The sequence below is a fragment of the Festucalex cinctus genome, chromosome 15, assembly GCF_051991245.1.
Source record: "Festucalex cinctus isolate MCC-2025b chromosome 15, RoL_Fcin_1.0, whole genome shotgun sequence".
Taxonomy (NCBI): domain Eukaryota; kingdom Metazoa; phylum Chordata; class Actinopteri; order Syngnathiformes; family Syngnathidae; genus Festucalex; species Festucalex cinctus.
In genome coordinates, this window is record NC_135425.1 from 22,549,615 (window position 1) to 22,571,347 (window position 21,733).

A 21,733-nucleotide genomic window follows, 5' to 3' on the forward strand; every position below is an offset into this window, starting at 1 on the left:
GTTTACAGGCAATTCACACTCACGGGCCACCACAACTCTCTAATGACATCCATTACAAAAGATGGATGTAATTTTTTTTCTGCAGTTTTTCTCCCTTCAAATAGAACTGCACTCTGTCATGTGCATCTTTTCATTATCTAAGTTGCTTTGGGGAAAAACATCTCTCAACATTTGATACGGGTCTTCTGTCGTAGATCTAATTAGATTTTGAAGGTGAAACCAAATGTTGTGTCCAATGAGTGCACACTTGGGCATAAACAAAAACAGCTGCTGCATACATAGTTGTTTGGGAATGTTGTGCAGCAAAACTCACATTTAATCTCAGTACTGCTCTATCAACTGGGGGATGAAATCTCAGTCAGGACGCCATGCATGAGCCATTAGCAACCGGTGTGTGTGATCTTTCTAAAAGGAGAAAAAGGCCGTGTCTCCTGTCTGAATTTTTTATCCCCACACTCTCTGTCTTTGTACAAACTGATAAATAAGCAATGAATCCTGAGGACATAAAACTGAATGGACTTGATTTTATGTCCTCCATTGCCAGAAGCGGCACATTTTCTCCATCTTTCTTTCTGGCTCTGTGAAGCCTTTCATCTTTATGTGTTTTAAAAGCTAAATCTTTCACCGTGTTCCTCTTCCTCCACTTACTCAGTGAACCGTGGTGATTGTGAACCTCTCAGGCCTCCCAATGTGTGTTGGAAAAGTCTTTAGCTCCTGTGCGCGCGTGTGCCTTGCACACGGCACTTGACCTTTTGCTTTGTTAATCCACCAGTGATTTAGATTTAGAGCGCCGGTGGCGGTGAATCAGTCTGAGAGGCAGCCTTGGAGCGTGAGATCTCCAGAGAGGCCTGGGTGTAGATTAAAACATGAATATATGTGAAAGTGTCACTCTCCGATTATGCAACATGCTTCTTATTGGAGACAGGACTGAAGAGTGCAAAGGGACAGGGAGAAGGCCTGAAGCGTCAGGGTGAATTTAATTGGTAATTTGCTGCCATCTGGTGGTTGCATTTAAAATAACCCTGGCATTTAAATCACTACGTTAGTGGCGACTCATTTAACTTAATGTTTGTGTTGTTTTTCTAATAATGCTACTTGCTTCTGTAATTATTGAATTAAATAAATATTTATATAGTTCAATAAAGTTTCGCTTTTGTCAGCCGCCGTAGTTTCCAGTCACCAAAGTTCCGCCTTTCAAAATTGAACAACCAATCACATATAAGTATGACCACAACCCGCCAGGAGCGAACTTCCTGTTTCTCTCGCGGTTCAGTGGCAGCCACTGCAAACACAAACTTCCGTAATTTCAGTGCAAATATGAATTCAGAGGAAGCGTCTGAAGATGTCGGGGAACAAAATAAGTCAGCAAGCCCAATTTCGACACCAGAAGGGAATGACCTAAAAAGAGGACCGTTTAAAAGGTCAATTTTATTGACGTTCGTTTGATGTACTGCCCGGTAAAAGTTGGACCTTGTTGTCACCAACCATACAACCTTTTAAAAACTGACTTTTTTTTCTTTTCTTTTTTTAATGCCAGTGGTTATTTATTTTGCCGTGACTCGCGCCTCGCCACTTATCGTTATTTTGCCGTGAATCACGTGAGAATAACAACCACAAATTCTGCTCGGTCACGAGTTCAAATACCGCGCTTTACATCTTTATTTTCTTACTATGTTTACATTTTCTTGGCAGCCAGTCGGGATTTGTAAGCGAGCCGTTTTGTTTCAAGTGTTTCTTGAAGAATTAAACTGTTGAGGGTTGTGGTTAGGGTTTCAGTGGCAAAACAACATGAAAAACGTCGTGAAAAGAGACAGAAATGTAGTGAACAAGAAAATGGATGGATGATTAGTTTATTACATTCATTATTTTACCAAGACAATTACTTGTCAATTATTTTCATGGTATTTTAATCAGCAGCTATAAAGAGTCCCACTCTAAAAATCATTGTCCTTGTAGAACTCCTTTCTCAACGTTGAAGAAAGTACACTCCAACTTCAAATCACCGGTAAGTACCCACCTCAAATCCAAACACATTTCTCGAATATGAATGATGTCATTTATTTATTTTTTATTTTTTGCATAACAGGGTCAAATAACCAAGCCCTCTAAAGTGAGTCCTGAAGAAGAGGTGGAGATGTTGGAAACGAGGAGAATGCAGCTGGAAGCCGAGATTGCACAGCTGGAGTTGGAGTGAGTACAGCTGCTTTTACTCCTTCAAAATGGAGTGAGCATGTAATGCATTTATTTCAGCAGCGCGATAGAAAATGATACCATGAAATTTAATCTTACATCTTCATTCTAGATGAAATAAAGTTGTGTTTTCCCAGAGGATACAAAGTGGAGGAGCTGGACTGTCACATTGATATGCTGCATGAGTACAACGACATCAAGGACATTGGACAGTCTCTCCTGGGCAGAATAGGTATGAAAAATGATCATATACACACTACAGATCAATACTTTGATGGATGTATTGTACCTGCTGTAGGTATAAAATAACAATTTGTTGTGTTTATCTGATTTTGTAAAGTGTCTTTAAATTATTGGATTACACACAGAAAAAAAAACTATATGCACTTATAGTACTGGTGGTACTCTAATTATTCAACTTTACGTAACAGAATAATTGCACTATTTGATTCCAACCTGTGAGGGACGAATTGACCTCTGGCAACATTAAAAACAAACACTACTCTGGGTTTGGGAACATTTGCGACAGCTGTTTAGACTGCAATCATGATTCAACAGCCATCTTCTGTAAATGTCATCTTCAAAAAGGTTTGTGTTAATTGTGACATCTCAATCTGCATGAATAATGTGAACAAAAATGAAAATACAGTCTTCGATGTGGACAAAAGTATTGGGACACAAAGCAACTCATTGCAAGAAGTGAAACGAGAACGTATGTGTAGATTTAAATCTTTTGACACAGAGAAACATAAATATCATATACAGTATAATACACACACAGACATATACAATAATGTACATACCTCCCCCCTTAAAAAAGATTGCAGTTCTGCAGTTAGCCAGTAGAGGCCACCAAATTGTTGTTTTTAATCTAGAGAATTCAAATACAGTATGTAAACAGTGTTGAATATTACTTGTACAAAGGTGCTTTTACTTCGCCCAACACACCACATGAAATAGCTCTTTTATAGTGTACTGTAAATGAAAATTTGTTTCAAATAGTGTAATAACTATTCACTGAATGTGTGTGTGTTTAGATAAGTCATCTTCACTCAAGGTTTTAATCAGATGATGGTGTGGTGCAATGTTTAGAAATGACAAGCTTCAAACGACTGCTTGAAAATGCGGAAGTTTGTCTAATTTAAGACTTCCTAACTGTTAGGAAAGTTTGGATGAATCATAACTGGGGCGGGGGGGAGGACTTTTTACCCACTTTTTCGCACACACTTGACAAGGTGACATCGCCACTTGTGTTCTGTTTTCATTTTCCCACATTTATTTCCAATGTCTATCATGACTCTTCAGTTTTATTTTTAAAGCTTGCCTCATCCACAACTACACTGTAGTCACGTCAATAATGACGGCTTTGTACATAGAGGTAGCATTTCCCCTCCAGCACAATGGCCGTCATTTACAACACTTGGGCACAATCACTATCTCTGTCCATCATTTACACACGAGTGCAGTCTAATGCAAACACACAGAAACTTCCTCGATTCTGACCTCGCTCATTCAGTTTAAACGCGCTCGTTCACAAAGAGCCCACGCTTGGACGTGGAGTTTGACGCCATACACGCCGTCACTCTGTGGGCGGACATGGGTGGGCAGCGTGTCGCGAGAGAATGGTGATGTGAGGAGATGCTCTGCAGTACTCGCCGGAGACAACCGTCACTTTGTCTCTCGTGCTGTTCATCTGTCAGCCACGGCATTGTACATCTCTAGAGGTGCATTTTCTTCTTCTTCTTCTTTTTTTTTTTTTTTTGTTAAACCACAAACACATTGATGTAGATAGGGATGTTCAATACCATTTTTTTCCTGACTCATACATACAAGCATCAATACCATTACTATGTTTGATAAATAGAATTTCCTCCAAAAATGACAAATTATTTTACAATTTGTTTATCACTTAAATTTGATTCTCATCAGGAATGTAGTCAAAGTAATTGTTTATAGTTTAAAACAAAATGATGTAAATAAAACATCTTCATTTGCTTTCAACTATGAAAACAAAATGGCATACGGACAAGTTTTCAGCAGCATAGCCGAGGACCAAATAATTTAAAGTGTAAATAAATCGTTTTAGTGTAAAGCCACCTCGGGTTGTCGAATACACCAGACGTCAGCATGGTCAGTGCTTTGTAGTTTGTTTTAAGAAGTCAAGAGGGTTGGGAGAGTTGACCCCACCATGAGTCAAAGACTGGTCTAACTCCTCCTGCTTTTCTGTTTCTTGCAGCTGCTCTACGCGGGACCACCACACGAGATCTCTACAGCCACTTTGGTCTGGAACTGGAGGACTGACAGTAAAAATACAGTTTGGCAAATGGGTCACACTGCTAGCTTTAATTTATTTCGATAATTACCTCAACAAGGCTGCATGATAACACATTTGTTTTAATTATTAAAATAAATAATATTCGAAATGTGTTACATCGTTGTATGTTATGGGTTTTACTCTGACCATCCAATTTTTTCGATTGGCAACGTCTCACAATTCAGCCACTTTGGGTGCAGTACTTTTAGAAAGTAGTAAGTATATTGCTTTTTAGTTTAATTTCATTCACAGCATCGATAAAGCTGTGCAGACCTTACAGCTCCATGGCGCCCTATAAAAAAAAAAAAAAAAAATTCTTGAGTAAATTCAATCACCAATTGAGCCCGGCTTGTCTGACATGTTGACTATAGACAGAGTTGGGTGTGTCCTTATCTGTCTTGAACCACAGTTTGTGGGTCCTTCACTGGAGCAGCGCGGGCATTTTTGTGTCATCCTTTGTAAAGCCATAATTTCCAGAAACCAGAAATATTCTTTGGTCTACTTCAAGGATAAAGCAGCTCTTATGTTCTTATCTTGATCTGTAGATTTGTGTATCAGATCTTAGCAGATAATCACATATTAAGCTTTGACGTTTATCTCTTCAGACTTTGCTATTGTTGAAAACGCCACCAACAGCAACTATTGATAAGGTGCTGCAAGAATATCTGCTGACAGTAAAGGGTGCGTTCCAGGCCACAGGAGGGGTGTATGCAAATGTAGCTTGTTTGCCATGAATTCTAAAAATCAATCTGATGTCAATTTTGACCTTTTTGTTTTCGTCATTGCTCAGTTATCCGGTTCACTTATGGAAGCAACTTGTGGTGGTTAAGATCTGACATACAACACGCGCAGTATTGGAGTTGCAAGGTCAATTCCATCACAACTACCACAGGTTTCCAACATTTTCACAGTACACTAAATGTGTGTAACTGGCAACAAAAGCCAGGCACTCTTGTCTGTCGGCTTCGTGGTGTTTTAAAGTTGTTTAATGATCAACTATATTACATTAAATGTTTATTATTAATGTTGTGAATTGCAAAACAAGTGTTGAAATGGTTCATTTGTTGGATAATAACCTAAATGTGGCTCAGCAAAGAGATTTTGTCCATTTCTGAGTCCACACATGCGCATTGGAGAACACAGCAATTCTAACGCATGCGTAGTTGACAGTGCCTGTTAAACTCCCTCAACAGTTCCGCATCAGGGCCTTTTCCACTACCGGCTACACAAATACTGTGTCTCTCTCTCTTGTCAACGAACAGCAGCAGGCGGTGGCGACAGGCAGGCAGGCCGCGCCGCATTTTCCTTCCCGTCAAACTCCCTCCCCTCCCAGCCGTGACGTTTACAAAAAATAGAAGGCCTCGATTGGTCGTGGTCCCTGTCAATCATCGTTTATTCCCTCTGCGCTGGCGGTAAACTACCGGCGGTGGGCGGGGCTTAATGAGAAAACTGTAAGGTCATTTTGAATTACGCCAGCTAGAGGACTGCGTCCCTCACAATGAAACGAGAAATCATAGCGCGAGTCGGCACAATGGACGGATGATGCTCGCCGGGTCAAAGTCGATACGCTCACTGAGGCCAACCGGAGCGGAGGCGCTGCGGTGTTAACAACGAGAAGAGTGGAGGGCTATCCCCGGTGCGCGTATCCGTCTCGCTGCGTCTCTTAGCGCCGCTATCGAGCCGAGCCGAGCGGCCGTGTGCGAGGCGGAGAGGAGGCGACCAGCAGGCTGGCCTAAGCCGATCAAAGTAGCTTGGCGTCTGGGATTTCTTCATTTGCACATTACATGCTGTGAGCGGGCCAGGTGAGGGGCGTTTGTGTCTCTTGTGTGTATGGAAGTAACAAAAGGTTGACGTCACGTGATGATGACCGTGTGCTTGTCCTCTGTCAACCTTGTGGGCGATCAGTGCGCTAAACCCATTTGAGTGGGAGCTCATTCGGACGCTTCGCAGCAAACGGCACACCCGCCATGTGTTTTTTTTTTTTTTTTTTTTTTTTTTTCACGCTATTAAAACGGCACCGCGGCTCCACCATGCAAGCATCAATCAACCCATCCATTCGTACAGGCCCTCCTGAGTCAAAGCGCACATGGTACACCGGGTGACGTCCCACAACCGCAATATGATGCTACGCGCCTTTTAAATTTCCGGTTGCAACAGCAGCTGCTCTTGGGGAAACGCTTTGCTCTCGTGACTCACCTTTAAACGCCTAATGAGAGATTTTCTGTCTAATATCATAAGAATGTACCCTTCAACTAGGGCTGCACAATATATCGAAAAAATATCGATATCGCGATATTGGCCCTTGCAATATGCATATCGCAAAGGCATGCAATAAGTTTTATATGGAATTTTACGCTTTTTATATGAATTTGACCAGATGCTAACTAAAATGTGTATCGCCATTCAATAGTTGAAAATTATCAAGACATAATTACAATTAATTAACTAAGATTACATTAAAGTTACTTATTTTGCCACATGAACATTTTTTTTTCTTTCATTAGGTAATAAAAATGTAATTTCTTTCGGTACATGTTAAATATCGCAATAATATCGATATCGCTATGTTCAGCAAGTATATCGGATATCGCATGATTTTCCAATATCGTGCAGCCCTACCTTCAACGACGCTAGAGCTCTTTTTTTTTTTTTTTCACTGCTGTAAGTTACATGACTGCATCCTGAAATTGAAAACTTCATCATGAGGTGTCACCGGACACCTTCCCAGCTGTCACTACACACCTGTGACCTCAACCAAGGAAGCTCGGTTTTCATCCGCATGGTGGGGGTCACAAGCTGTTTTGCACTGTTTTAGAATGTTGGTGTGTTTTGCGCAAATACAGCACAACAAAGAGTCTTATCTGTCATGTCACCTTTCTTCTACTGGGGTGTTTGCTATGAGATTCTTGTCACACAGCCTTGACCCTTTCACGTGCGTTTGCTATTGCAGGATGCTGCGTTTAGCGTGTTGCACGGCCCTGCTGTTCGTCTTGAGGCTGCTGATGGGCCTGCCCTGGTTCCAGGTCCTGCCGGCCATCCTGATCTTCTACCTGGGTAGCGGAGGATGGCGCTTCCTGCGGATTTTCCTCAAAACTATTGGCAGAGACTTGCAGTAAGTTTTGAGATGTCCTGTGTATTTTTTTTCAACTTTCTTTCTGGTCTATAGCAACACTTAGGACTTATTGAAAACATATTTTTTTGCCCATATGTGACATGTGTATGATTTTTTTTTCCCCCCCCATGCAATCAGAATAGTACAATTCTGATGTTTTTCAAATCCGACCCAGGCCTGTTTCATTTGTGGTTATGAATCAGATATCATTACAACTGCAGTCTGGATGTACAAAAAAAAAAAAAAAGGTGGACAAAGGAACAGAAAACAGTCCGTGGTGAACAGAAGATGTGTTAGAACTGATTAAATATATATTTAAATGTAATACAAGTATGGACTTACCAGTCAGTTTAATCACAAAATCCTTGTAAAAATCCACAAACTACTGCTGCCAAATTGTTACTTTATAAAAGCATATTGGCATCATGCCCTGCACTGTGAACATTGTTTATCAAAATTAAGACAAAGGTTTTATTCCTAATAAGTATATTTAAAATAATTGCAAGCGACTATCTCATTTTGTGCAGTTTGAACACCAACACTGCACTAAAATATAGACAAATAAAAACGACTTAATGACTCAAAATAATATTACATGTACAAATTAAATTAAAACAAATATTCAGAAGTTTAAAAACAAATAGTTCCAAAATATTAAATACAAACAATTGTACTAAAAAGTTAAGTAAACCTAAAGCTGTACTACTGCTTTGGTTTTTGCCTTTTATTTCATTATGATAAAACATAAGGCTGGATGGATGAATTTATTTTAAACTTACACTTGACCTAAATGATAATATAACATTGTAGCAGCAACACGATTGCACTCTCACATCCTTGTGTGGTGACAAAAAAAAAAACGTTATCACCCTTGTTCAATAGGGAATTAAACCTATTTTGCTGATTCATCAGTAATTACAGTATCCGGCACGCTGTCTATTATCCGGATCTCTGCACCTTTGCTCCATATTTGAAATATCAAGTCAAGTCCTTTTCCACCTGTGCTGTAACGTTTTATGGCAGGTGTCATTATCGTCACTATCTATACTCGACTAGGTAACAGATGACCTTTGGGTTTAAAACATAGAGATGGACGTGATACTTATGGCACTCTTGTGTTTTGCGTAATCTCATCAACATCATTATTTGGAAGCATTTGGTTGAACGTTTTTACCATTTTGTGTTTTGAGTGTTTACTTCCAGGCACCACGAGTTACTTGCAAGATTTGTTTTGCACGGTTTTTGTACGCCAACCCTGCATTTCCATTTGAAACTCTCCTACAGCGCGGCATCGGTGCTGCTGCGGGTCAAGATGAACGTCAAACGCCACCTCCGGGAGAAGAACACGATCCCCGCCATCTTCGCCGAGACGCTGCGTCGTCACGCGGACAAAACGGCGCTGATCTTCGAAGGCACCGGCGAGACGTGGACCTTCCGGCAGTTGGACGAGTACTCCAACCGAGTGGGCAACCTGCTGCTCCAGCGTGGCTTTAAAGTAAGCCACATCTATAACTGTAAACGTCCGCTTGTCCAATCTCCCAGTTGGTTTGACACTCACTCTGCTTTTTGTGTGTCTTCGCCAATCAGGAGGGCGACGTGGTGGCCGTTTTCATGGAGAACAGGTCCCAGTATGTCGGACTCTGGCTTGGCATGGCCAAGATTGGAGTGGAGGCCGCTCTCATCAACTTCAATTTGAGACTGGAGGCCTTGGTGCACTGCGTAACCATTTCCAATGCCAAAGCTGTGGTGTTTGGATCCGAGTTGACCGATGGTAAGGAGCAGTTGACTGTCTTTTGTATCAGGAAAGCTAGCAGACGCCGACGTGTGTATCCGCTTGTTTAGGGGAGCATTTACAGTGTTGACGTGCATTGCTGAGTGCTCTGACAGGAGACGTTAAGTGGAGCAACGAAAATGCACAGGGCTCTTATAAGATTGATGGCTTTGGAGGGAGGGGCCTCTCTTCGGTATCAGCCAAATGGAGCTTTTAAATGTATCCTAGATTAGATGAAAGTATGAAGTGATGAAGTGAAGTCAAGCCAAAAAAATTATTTCCAATATGTCGTATGTTCCCCCACTATTCTAAACACGACATTATGATGAACATCCATCTCAAGGGGGGGGCGGCCATTTTGCCACTTGGTGTTAACTGAAAATGACATCATAGTTGCTCAGGATTCAGATAACGGCCAATCGTGGCTCACCTGTTTACTGAGGCTGAGCCATGATTGGTCGTTATCTGAGCAACTATGATGAGATGGATCAAAACAAATAGATTCTGCCACTTAAGTCATATTCCACAAACACAATATTGATCAGGATACCATGTTTACACTACTGGGGCTGCATAGAACACACTATAGAAAAAAAAAACATGTTGTCTTATCCGTTAAAAGATTGAACTGCTAAGAGAACAGAAGAGGTGCTCATTGAAACATTTGGAATGGAGGGTGTGCAGCAGAGCTGAATGACAGATTTGCACAAATTTTATTTTTTATTTTATTTTATTTATTTTTTGTATTTTCCAACAGGTTTTTAACTTTTAAGTGCGCAGAATACAGATCACATTTTTTTTAATTTAAATTACATTTAAAAGAGATACAAATGTCTTCATAAAACGTCTCGCATTGTTTGGTCAAAATATGCAATTACAGTACAGCAAACTTAGCATCCACTTGTAACACTGATAGAAATTAGCTCACAAAGTGATAGCAAGAAAAACAAAAGAAAGGTTGAGGTCATTATTGTTGCTATTTATTTGTTTGGCTACTCTGTGTCTATTTCTCTATTTTTTTAATTAAAAAACATTTCATCTTACATTTATATTTGATATGTATGAAAGCCCTAATTATATATATTTTTTAAAAGCCGCACATATCTAGTATCATAACTACATGTTTGGTGTTTCAAAAAAAACAACAACCTGTGTCCAAATCGGTCAAGAATTTGTTGCGTTATGATTAATTTATTGGAGCCAAACAATTACCTCAAAGCAAGTGAATGGAATAAATTGCCAGTGACTCCCGTTTCAAGATGGCGGTTAGGTCTACGCCACTGATAGGCCAAGACTTTTGAAGCCCCAAGGCCACCATATTGCCACTCCCAAGAAGTAGTTAGTTAGTTAGTTAGTTAGTCGAAACAGCATGATTTATGATGTCTTAAATTTGTTAAACATAAGAGGATTTCAGACATTTTACAACCTACCTTAAATACATGTATAAATTATATGCTTAATGATGTTTACAGGAGGAATATTTTTTATTAAAGATTGATACCGCAACTTTATTTATAAAGCACCTAAAAACAAGCATTGCTGTATACAAAGTGCTGTACATGACATATGAGTTTTAATTGACTTACTAAGAACTAACTGAACAAACAACCTGTAATGTGTTATATATTACCTTACCTTCAGTATTTTTGCTTTTAAACATCAGAGGCTGACTTAGAGTTGGGAAAACTGCAGCCCAACATTGTGGAGTGCTCATAAATTAATCTTTTACTGCCTCGTGGTGCTTTTTGGTTGGCTGCCCAATGTTAAAATCAAAAAAAGGTGCTGATCCCAGCCTCTTTGAAGAGTGATTTAAGATGGACGCTTTCCATCAAATCCTCACCATGTTCATTTCTTAATGGTTGTATCTAATTTAAAAGGTAGTAGAAAGGGAGCACAAGAGCAAATTTTAGGGCGGCATGTTTCCTTATAAGGCTTGTTGTTTTGAAATGATACAAATAAGCAGTTATGTGAAGTTCAGTATATTGCAACTCATGCTTGTTTTTCTCAGCTAGGATAACAAATGTGCCTTATTTCCTCCAGCTGTGTCCGAGGTTCACATTTCAATGGGGAAGACGGTGCAGATGTTTTGCTCCGGAGACTGGGACCCCAAACGGGTACCGCAGGGTACCGAGTGCCTCGAGCCGCTGTTGGCCGCGGCCCCTTCGCACCTGCCCAGTCGACCACAACGCTGCTTCACAGGTAAGAATGTGTTCTTTTTGTTGTGACTAACTTAATTGGAACCATTTTTTTTTTAAATCCACAGAACGAACAGGTTATATCATCTTTACATGAATAAAAAGTATCAATGTACTACTCATTTACTCCACATCCGCTCACTTAATCTCTGCGTGTGTAATCAGTGACGACCATGATGCAGCTGTGGTGGCAATAAAACTACTGACCTTCGCCCATGTTCATACTTGGTAAATAAAGGTCATCCCGACAGATTAAAAGCAAGAGTCATTTGGATCAGTCACTTCAGGGTTTGATCGGAGTCTCTTTATGCTGCATAACATACACACATTATGAACATGTACTACAAGCCATTTCGTGAAAAAAAAAAATAAATAAATAAAATGCCATGACCTCACTCGACTGTCTTCCAGATCGCCTCTTCTACATCTACACGTCAGGAACCACCGGGATGCCTAAAGCGGCCATTGTTGTGCACAGCAGGTAGGAAGCAAGCACGCTGCTTCATGTGGCCTTTCATGAGTGGTGCACCAAAAATGTAGTTTTGACTTGACTCGCACATTCTTCTGGTCAAAAGGTATTACCGCATGGCTGCTCTGGTGTATTACGGCTTCAGGATGACACCAGATGACATCTTGTACGACTGCCTTCCACTCTACCACTCTGCAGGTGAACACGTGACTGTACAGTAGGATATATGTGACGAGATACAATTCACTGTAAGAAGAAAAAAAAAAATCTTAAAAAAAAAACTGTAGTTTCACGGCAACTCGCGTGCCAGAAAAATACTCAACTCAACCCAACTTTATTTCTAAAAAAAAAATTACAAATTGCTGTACATAAAACATAAATCGGTTGTGCAGTAAAGAATAAGGTAGTGCTTGTACAAGGTTTTTTTTTTTTTTTTTTTTTTTTACACAGTGTAGTGTACAGTATAGTTTTGGGAGCGCAAAAATACAAACCAAAGTCTGATTAATTTTGCTTTTCATTTCATGTCGTCAACATCATGTCCCCAGTGTATCTAATGCAAATTTGTTGACAGGTAACATTGTGGGAGTGGGTCAGTGTATCATCCATGGCATGAGTGTTGTCATCAGAAAGAAGTTCTCTGCCTCCCGTTTCTGGGACGACTGCGCCAAGTACAACTGCACTGTAAGCAAACACACAAGTGATTTTTTTTTATCTTCATAATGTTGATTTAATTATCATAAGCTACAGTTGCCTTCCATCCGTATTCTTGTCCAATCAGATTGTGCAGTACATAGGTGAGATTTGCCGCTACCTGCTCAACCAGCCAGTTCGGGACACGGAAAAACGGCATCGTGTGCGCATGGCGCTGGGTAACGGCCTGCGTCAGTCCATATGGGAGGAATTCATGACGCGCTACAACATTCCGCAGATTGCAGAATTCTATGGCGCAACTGAGTGCAACTGCAGCTTAGGAAACTTTGACAACAAGGTGGGCATGTGAGGTCATCAATCACTTGAGGTCTTGGCGAATGGTCCAAATGGACGCACAAGTATTTAGTCAGCATGTTTTGCATATAATTGTGAACAGTAGGAAATAAGAAGTGTGTCAAATCATTTTAATTCAGGGGCCACTTTCACCCAAATTTGATCTCAAGTGGGCCGGACCGCTACATCCATGGACTATTAAGCTATAAATAACAGTTCCAAAACATTTCCAGTTATTTTTAGTGCAAATAATTACACGTCCATTCAGAAATAATGCAGAGTAATCTGAAATGTTTTATTTTGTCTATAATTAATGTGGTAACTTCATTATTTTTCACGTACAATTAATACCTTTGAAAAGTAATTTTTCGACTAGCCGTCGACTGTTGATGACATTACCTGTGCTGAGGAAGTAGGTAACGACCAATCATGACTCAGTTTACTGACCAATCCCAGAAAACAGGTGAGCCATGATTGGCCGTTATCTACTTCCTCAGCACAGGTGATGTCATCATCAGTCGACAGCAAGTAGAAAAATAACTTTTTTAAATGTATTAATTGTACATGAAAGTTTTCAATTTCATTCAAATTCATTCTGGACAAAAAATTTACTTTTCACTGCTGAAAATTGTTCAATGAGTCAAGTATCCTTTTAAACATTTCTTAACAATAATATGTTATATGTGACCTCACTAGTCTAAACATGACATTTTGACTGTACATTTGTGCAATATGAGTTATGAAGAAAAATCCAGCCTTATTTTTTTCTTTTTCTTTTTTTTTTTCTTTTTTAATGTCCATCTCAGGCAGACAGTTTGCCATTGGCAGTCGACTGAAGATGGGGCTCAGGCCCCAATGACCAATCACAGCTCACCCGTTTTGTGAAGCTGAGCTGTGATTGGTTGTTACCTGAGACCCAAGCAACTGTGATGTCATTTTCGCTCGGCAACAAGTGGCAAAATGGCCGCCTTCTGGTGTTGATATAAACTGCTGGATTTTGCTTCTTAACTCATATTCCACTAACACTATAGAACATATTACTGTCACAAAATGTATTTTAGGTTGACTTCCCCTTCAACAAATACTAGTGCAAAATGTCCCCATCAATTCCCCACAGCCATATTTCAGAATGTCATTTATGTGGTCGCCCGTGTGCCCTCCAGTGGGCAAAATTAGCAACAACAGGTAATTTAATTTCAGTGAAAGACTGGACCCCTTGTTGGGCCGATTCTAAATGACTTTCCTCAGCATTTTTGGCGTCGTGGTGTCCTGCAGGTGGGAGCGTGCGGCTTCAACAGTCAAATTCTGCCCTTCATCTACCCTATCCGACTCGTGAGGGTAGACGAAGAGACCATGGAGCTCATCCGAGGCACCGATGGTGTCTGCATTCCCTGTAAACCCGGTGAGTGTCTTTAGAATTACTTGATGCAGTGACACTAGTCTGCTAGCTCCTCACTTTTCAAATGTTCTCCTGTTTAGGCGAGCCTGGTCAGCTGGTGGGCAGGATCATTCAGAACGACCCTCTACGCAGGTTTGATGGTTATGTCAATCAATCGGCAACCAGCAAGAAGATTGCTCATAGTGTTTTTAAGAAGGGAGACAGTGCTTATCTATCCGGTAAGTGCATGTACTGTATATGCAGTAGTATTTGTAGAGCATCGTATATTTAATGTTTCCTCCTCTCACCAGGCGATGTGTTAATCATGGACGAGTACGGCCACATGTACTTCAAGGACAGGACAGGAGACACGTTCCGCTGGAAAGGAGAGAACGTCTCCACCACCGAGGTGGAAGGGACCCTCAGCAGGCTGCTCGACATGAAAGACGTCGTGGTCTACGGGGTGGAAGTACCTGGTAAAATGTTTAATACTCATTCAGTGCCACTGACGGCTATAGACGTCAAAAATCTATTTGAACTGGGCTGGCAGTGAATGAGTTAATGTGTTGGTTCAGTTCTCTTGTTGGAGTTAGTCATCAGTACTCACGTCACATGAACCTGCTTGATAATACCATTTTTTGTTATTACAGTGTAGAATACATGGTATTTGTGTCGTGTTTGGATGTGGATACAGAGACCACACTAATCCAATATTTATACAACTAAAAACTTTCAAATTCAATGAATTGATGGAGTTTAACCACCTTAAAATGATGTGTAAAGCCCATCATGAAATTTTACCAACTAACATGCAAATCAAATTTAAAAAAAAAAAGGGAACGTGAGTACAAATTAAGAGGTACAGATATTTTTTTCAAACCTAAATACAGAACCAAACAAAAAGAACGATGTATTTCAACTCAAGGTGTCAGTTTGTGGAACAATCTGGATTATAAAACTAAATCATTTTAGTTCATTTGTATTTAAAAAAAAAAAAAATGATTGAATTGAATTGAACACAGTTGACCAATCCTCCATTTTTTGTGTGTGTGTATTTAGGAGCAGAAGGGAAGGCTGGGATGGCCGCCATCGCTGATCCCAATCACTCCTCTGACTTGGAGAAGTTTGTGAAGGATCTGGACAAGGTTCTTCCTCCATACGCCAGGCCGGTCTTCCTCCGCTTTCTTGCAGAAGTCAACAAGACTGGTAAAAGAACTCCCTTTTAGAAGATTATATGTCCGTGCACGTCAACAAACAAGAATATTGCACAATAGTTCTTTTTTGAAGTGAAACTTGTATATTTTTCAGCTATATTTAACTTAAAAAAAAAAAAAAAAAATAGTAGAGCGACTCATTCACAGTTTCATTTGATGGTAAATAATGGGTTTTCGTTAGTTGTAAGTTTATAATAATTATGAAAAGTAAAATCCAGCAATATTTCATTTTGTGTGCTGAATCTATAATGTGTATAATGTGTGAGGAGTACTATGACTGAAAAGATAATATCTCCTCTACTGTATATGCTTATTTATTGAGATGCATCAAGTTTGGAAAGTACGCTACTGTATGCTTCAATTTAAGCAAACTCTGGTGGCCACTTGTCCACTACAATTCCATGAAAATGTATAGTAACAGTGAGGTTTTATTTTATTTATTTATTTATTTATTTTGTCTAATGTTAAAATGTACAGTTAAATAGGGCTGCTCAATTATGAAGAAAATATTCATCACGGTTAATTTGGTAATAATTGAAATTACGATTAGGACAATCATTTGTTTTTTGGTACAAAACAAGAATGTTAAAACATGGGAAAAAAAATATTAAGACAAATGAATTTCTTTGAAACAATCTAATTATGAAAGTTCCTTTTGGATCTGCCATCAGCCGATTTACACGTTTGAAAAGGAATAAAAAGTATAAATGTGATGTATTTACAAAAATACAATAAACTACCGGTATTATAAAATTCAATATAACTGTATTTAAATGTAGAAATGCATTTTGTTTTAGTGATTAGCACGACTGCCTCAAAGTCAACAGGTCTCTGAATCTTAAAAAAACAAAAAACAAAAAAAAAACTTTTTAATCATACTGTGCAAAATTTCTCAACTTTTCTGTATGTTTGAAATACTGACATGCATTTCCTATCATCTCAGGAACGTTTAAGTTCCAGAAGACGGAGCTTCGACGAGACGGCTTTGACCCCAGAGTGGTGTCAGACAAACTATTCTTCCTGGATTCCAGCAGAGGGCGCTATGTGCGGCTGGACGAGGAGTTGTATCGCTCCATACTTTCAGGGAAACATAAATTGTGACAACGGAGCCGGACGCTCGACATCTCCACGTGTATGTATACCGCACGCTCACACACAAATGGATACAAAAAAATGAAGAGATGTGGTGCAATCGAGATGGAAAATTGCAGGAAAATGAAATAGCCACATTCCCCTTTTTTTGGATTGCGCCAACACACACAGCAGTTCTCCCTTCATCCCTGCTCAAGTCGTCCCTGGCAACCCCTCAGCCTACCTCAGTTAACACACACACACACACTGCAGCAGCATTAAAGCCAGTAAGCGGATATCTGTGGTATCTTGAACCCAACTGGATGATGAAAGTCTGTTTTTGCTGGAAGCTGCGCGCGACCGCCCAAAAAGTACAAGGAACCACACAGACTTGACGGGACGCTGAGAAGGGTTGTGACCCAGAGACACGGGTCTGTTTTCATGTTTTTGTCTCTTGACTTTGTCTGGCGAAGAGGCTCCAAGTGCACTATAAGCCAGCTGTGGCAAAAAAAAAAAAAAATGTAGCTCACGTGCATTTCAAATTTGGCCCATCACGAGACAACATGTGGAAAAGACATCAAGTGTTGAAGGTCCACTCGAGTGGAGTGCAATACTCAAAACACCACACCACAAAGGAGCTGATGAGAATCAAAGATTTGTTTTTATCGAATATGTTGCACCAAATATTTAGTTTGTTTACACATTTAACGGAAATGGAATTTATTTATGTTGGTCACAACATCATTTTTCTTTGACGAGCTTTATTTTGTATGCAGAGTGGTGCTGCAGAACGTGTGTTTTGTTTCTGAAGGGGTAATGGAGACACACTGAAAAGAAAAGAAATTGTAATATTATCAACTCGGAACTCATCATTTCAAGAAACATAAATAAGTAGCTTATTTTTGTGAATAAAGTTGCAATATTGCTAGACTTAATAAAGTTTTATCACTAACATTCTAACTTCAATGTTATAATGTTATTCTCAACATTATAGACTTTTCCTGTAACATTTCAGCTTAGTCCGCCTTTTTATGATTATCCGGAGATAAAATAACTTTATTCTCTCAAATACAACCATTTCCTTGTAACATTATTGTTACTTAATTCTTGTAACGCCCATCATATTACCACTTTTTCTCATAATAATGTCGACTCAAGTAGCGTAACAACTTTAATTGTGGGAATGCTGAAGCATTCCCACATGTTATTGTGATTTTTATTCCACACTTTTTTGCTGCGTAACAAGTCCCACATAATACTTCTAATTTGCACTGTTCAAATTTCAACTAGCTTCAAAAATTCACACCTCCCGGGGTATATATCGTCTGATTCCACATTACTTACAGTATTTGCACAATGTAACTTGTAATGTCAACTTTTCCCCATTCATTTTCAATGGGACAGACATTGAAGGTTTTCAATGTATCGCTTTCCACACCCACTTCCATACATATCATCATTACCAGGTGTCCGATACTGCTTGGTGGCAGAGATGGTAAAGCGTATTGTCCAGTAACCAGGAGGTCATAATTTATCTCCCAATTTACTTCATAAGCATTGCACATGCATTCAGCTATTAGCATTCAGCTTTCAGCATTCCCACGCAATTTCTCCAGAAATTGCACTTAGTCCAGTCATTGTAATTACGATTTCTCTTAACATAATGACTATTCTGTTTAACATTACATATGTCTTGTTCCTTGGAACAATATGACCTTGTTCAGATAACATGGCAACTTGTTTCTCATAACATTATGATTGACAACATAAATTGCATTCTTGTAACTGTACATTGCAGTTCGTTTCTCTTAAGCTTATTGGAACATTCCAACACATTTTACATAAAATTAAAATACGGTTTTTCCCTTCCGGAATTTTCATTCTTTTGAGTGTGGCCCTAATATTCCTTTGTGCATAACTGACTTGGGCGAATGCAGCGCTATGCGGCTTAGACAGAAACGTTTGTGTCTGTTTGAAGCTAAGTGAAGAAAACAGATGTTTAGTGAGCACCTTTCACTTGAGCCGGAAAAGATCCAAAGAGTTTGGTTCGAGTCGGGGAAACTAGAAAACTCCAAATGTCTTTATTTTATTTTTTGGATTTTGTGTTTGCAGTGTCTGTCGTCAAGAGGTTGTAAAATGAGCATTTGTCAACCATTAGCAGAGCACTGTGCCTTACTGTGATTCACAGGCGAACAATGTGGTTCTCAAGCTCGCTTTCCTAATTCAGCTTCTGTCTTCAATGGTCCCTTCATCTTCAAATTGAAATCTTCTGAGTGCTACGTTATACTTGTGAGACTCCAATCCAACAGGCAAATCCTCCATGTTGTGTTTTTAGAACTGTTTCATTCACTGCCCCGTCCAGCCAACCTACTTCCTGTTTACATTCTTGCGACCATAAGAAAAGAATCGAGAGCCATCTCATGTGGTTTGTTGTGGTGCATTTTGAAACTGGAGGGGGAAACACCAAGTTTACCCATCAGCTGAGTGCAACTATAGTTTTGAAAGCACCCTGAAAAACATTATTAGTCTGCTTAACATCACACTGGTAAAAAGATTGATCCCGTCCTCATTGTGGCACTTTTTTTTTTTTTTTTTGTTCTTCTTTCATGATGACTATCGCACAAATGTTCTTTAAAGGGGAAGACAACCTTAAGTAGTTAACATGCTAATGCTAAGTTAGCATGCTAAAGCTTGCTTAGCATGCTAATGCTAATGCTAGCTTATCATGTTAATGCTAATGCTAGCTTAGCATGCTAATGCTAGCTATGTTTCTTTGTTTATTCAGCTTAGCATGTTAATGTTAGCTTAGCATGCTAATGCTAAGTTACCATGTATGCTAATACTGTGTTAGCATGATATTGCTAATGTTAAGTTAAACATTTCTTGACAATAATATGTTATATGTGACCTCACTGGTCTAAACATGACATTCTGATTAATTTTGGATTTGTGGAAGATGAGTTAATGCAGCAAAATCCAGCTGTTTTTATCCATCTTAGCGGGCGGCCATTTTGCCACTTGCTGTCGACTGAAGATGACATCACAGTTGCAACGACCAATCACAAAAATGGCCGCCATCTGATATTGATAAAAGCTGCTGGATTTTGCTGCTGAACTCATATTCCACCAACGCAATATTAACCACAATACCGTATTTCGAACATATTATTGTCAATAATTTTTTGTGGGGTTGACTTCCACTTTAAGAAGAAGAAATGAAAAGAGACGGTGATGTACGTCGATGTTGATCTCATGGGAACATTCGCGGGTTGTTAATGATGCTTCCAAGAGTCAACCTTGATCAAGAAGGGAGCGAATGACTCAACAGCCTCACAAGAGCAGCACAATGAAATAGATGCTTTCCATTTTCACTTTATTTCATTTTTTTTAATTATGTTAAATTATTTCTGAGCAACTGTTAATTGTATTTTGATTATTCCGTCAGTGTTTGTGTATTTTCCATGTTGCGTGTGATTATTATTATTTTTTATTCTTGTAAAAGGGAGGAGGGGTTAATGCCTCAGTGGAAGACAATCTGCTGTAATTTGTTGCAAATTTCTGAAACGGTCTCGTTTTAAAATATATCATCTTTTTGAAGTGGCAGCAACTCTGACTAAAAGTACAGTACAAGGGAATGAGGGTGTTTAGAATTTGAGACTTTTTTTTTTTTCCCCACAAAAATACAGTATTTAAAAACATCTCAGATTGTTGATTGTCATATCAGGATTGAAATCACTGTTTGCAGTCTGTGTTGTCTCATAAACTGCTGAGTGAGGATTTTTTTGTTTTGTTGAAATGATGAGCAACCAATTTAGTGTTATGAGACTTGTGCAGATATTCAACCCGCCACTGCCCAACTTAACCTTCTTCTACACTGTTTAATTTTACATTTGATGGCTGGGAAGGCACTCCAGAGACCAAACTATTTGTATACAAGCAATTAAAATGTCTTTTATTTCACAATATGTTTCAATGTGATGCCATGAGTGACTATTATTGCATCTATTGATTATAATTTCTATTGGCCTTTTAAATGATTGCAATGTTTATTAATATATTGGCGCTTTGTGTTTTACATTGTTGATGAAATACACACGTTAACATTATTTAAAAGTGATTTATACAATACAGTGTTCCAGTGAAATCCGATACATGAATTTTGAAGAACTACTGTATGACATCATTATTATGTGGCACTATTGTGTCTTCCTCCTCCCCTCAACACATCCAAACTTCTTTTGCACTTTTTTTTTTTCTGTTAAGTTCCTCGACAACAAGTTTGTGCACGAGCGTTTTAAATCTTCTTTTTTGTTTTGTTTTGGATTTCAAATATCACGCCCCTGCACTGGTGGCAGCTCTCGGCTCATGCAGATTGTGTGGACTGTAAAAGGGAGGCGTGTGAGGTGTGCTGTGTGTGTCTGTGCGACACACTCACGCTGATGTCCTCTTTTTTTCATTATATTGTTGCATATGTGAATTTCAAGCAAATGAGAAAAGCTGTGCTGAAAAAATGAAAAGTCATGAATAAAAACTATTTAAATTGTTGGGTCGAAATTGATGAATGATGACAACTCGTGTGTGGTTGTGGTTGATTGAACTAAAGTCACAATGGCATCCTATGTGTGAATCCCCCCCCCCCCCCAAGTATCACTGAATATTGGTGAGTTTCCAAATGTGACATTTAGTGTGTTTAAAGGGATACTTTACTTATTTAGCCATTTCTGGCAGTCAAACAATATTTTGCCTATAATAAATTTGATATTTTCATTATTTTTCATGTACAATTAGTACCTTTTAAAAACACATTTTTCAACTTGCTGTTGAAAATGACATCACAAGGGCTCAGGTAACCAATCACAGCTCAGCTTGTGAACGTCACATGACCAAACCTAGAAAACAGGTTGTGATTCAAACCAATCACAATCACAGCTGTTTCAGAGCTGTGATTGGGTACCGGGGCCCTTGTGATGTTATTTTCAGTCGACAGCAAGTTGCAAAATGTGTTTTTTAAAGGTACTATTTGTACGTAAAAAAA

The 21,733-nt window shown here is 39.2% G+C and overlaps 2 protein-coding genes across 2 annotated transcripts; both read left to right on the forward strand.

Annotated features, from left to right (window-relative positions):
• Positions 1 to 1,255: 1,255 nt before the first annotated feature.
• Positions 1,256 to 4,617, forward strand: swi5 (SWI5 homologous recombination repair protein). Its single transcript, XM_077497542.1, has 5 exons — positions 1,256 to 1,421; positions 1,957 to 2,005; positions 2,087 to 2,190; positions 2,328 to 2,422; positions 4,427 to 4,617. Exons 1-5 carry the CDS (start codon positions 1,318 to 1,320, stop codon positions 4,489 to 4,491), a joined length of 417 nt encoding a protein of 138 aa, XP_077353668.1. The 5' UTR covers positions 1,256 to 1,317; the 3' UTR covers positions 4,492 to 4,617.
• Positions 4,618 to 5,849: 1,232 nt separating this feature from the next.
• Positions 5,850 to 21,242, forward strand: slc27a4 (solute carrier family 27 member 4). The gene is made up of 14 exons (XM_077497541.1): positions 5,850 to 6,306; positions 7,455 to 7,616; positions 8,901 to 9,111; positions 9,204 to 9,387; positions 11,428 to 11,586; positions 11,994 to 12,063; positions 12,158 to 12,249; positions 12,623 to 12,732; positions 12,830 to 13,039; positions 14,311 to 14,437; positions 14,515 to 14,652; positions 14,725 to 14,889; positions 15,473 to 15,619; positions 16,571 to 21,242. The coding sequence occupies exons 2-14, from the start codon at positions 7,456 to 7,458 to the stop codon at positions 16,726 to 16,728; spliced, it is 1,932 nt and encodes a 643-aa protein (XP_077353667.1). The 5' UTR covers positions 5,850 to 6,306; position 7,455; the 3' UTR covers positions 16,729 to 21,242.
• The last annotated feature ends 491 nt before the right edge of the window (positions 21,243 to 21,733 follow it).

Excerpts from the sequence above, each read along its gene's own strand:
- swi5 (XM_077497542.1), top strand. The coding sequence starts at position 1,318 with ATGAATTCAGAGGAAGCGTCTGAAGATGTCGGGGAACAAAATAAGTCA. Across the intron at positions 2,191-2,327 it reads ATTGCACAGCTGGAGTTGGA|AGGATACAAAGTGGAGGAGC; the intron begins GTGAGTACAGCT and ends GTGTTTTCCCAG. Across the intron at positions 2,423-4,426 it reads GTCTCTCCTGGGCAGAATAG|CTGCTCTACGCGGGACCACC; the intron begins GTATGAAAAATG and ends TGTTTCTTGCAG.
- slc27a4 (XM_077497541.1), top strand. The coding sequence starts at position 7,456 with ATGCTGCGTTTAGCGTGTTGCACGGCCCTGCTGTTCGTCTTGAGGCTG. Across the intron at positions 9,112-9,203 it reads TGCTCCAGCGTGGCTTTAAA|GAGGGCGACGTGGTGGCCGT; the intron begins GTAAGCCACATC and ends TTCGCCAATCAG. Across the intron at positions 12,064-12,157 it reads GCCATTGTTGTGCACAGCAG|GTATTACCGCATGGCTGCTC; the intron begins GTAGGAAGCAAG and ends TCTGGTCAAAAG.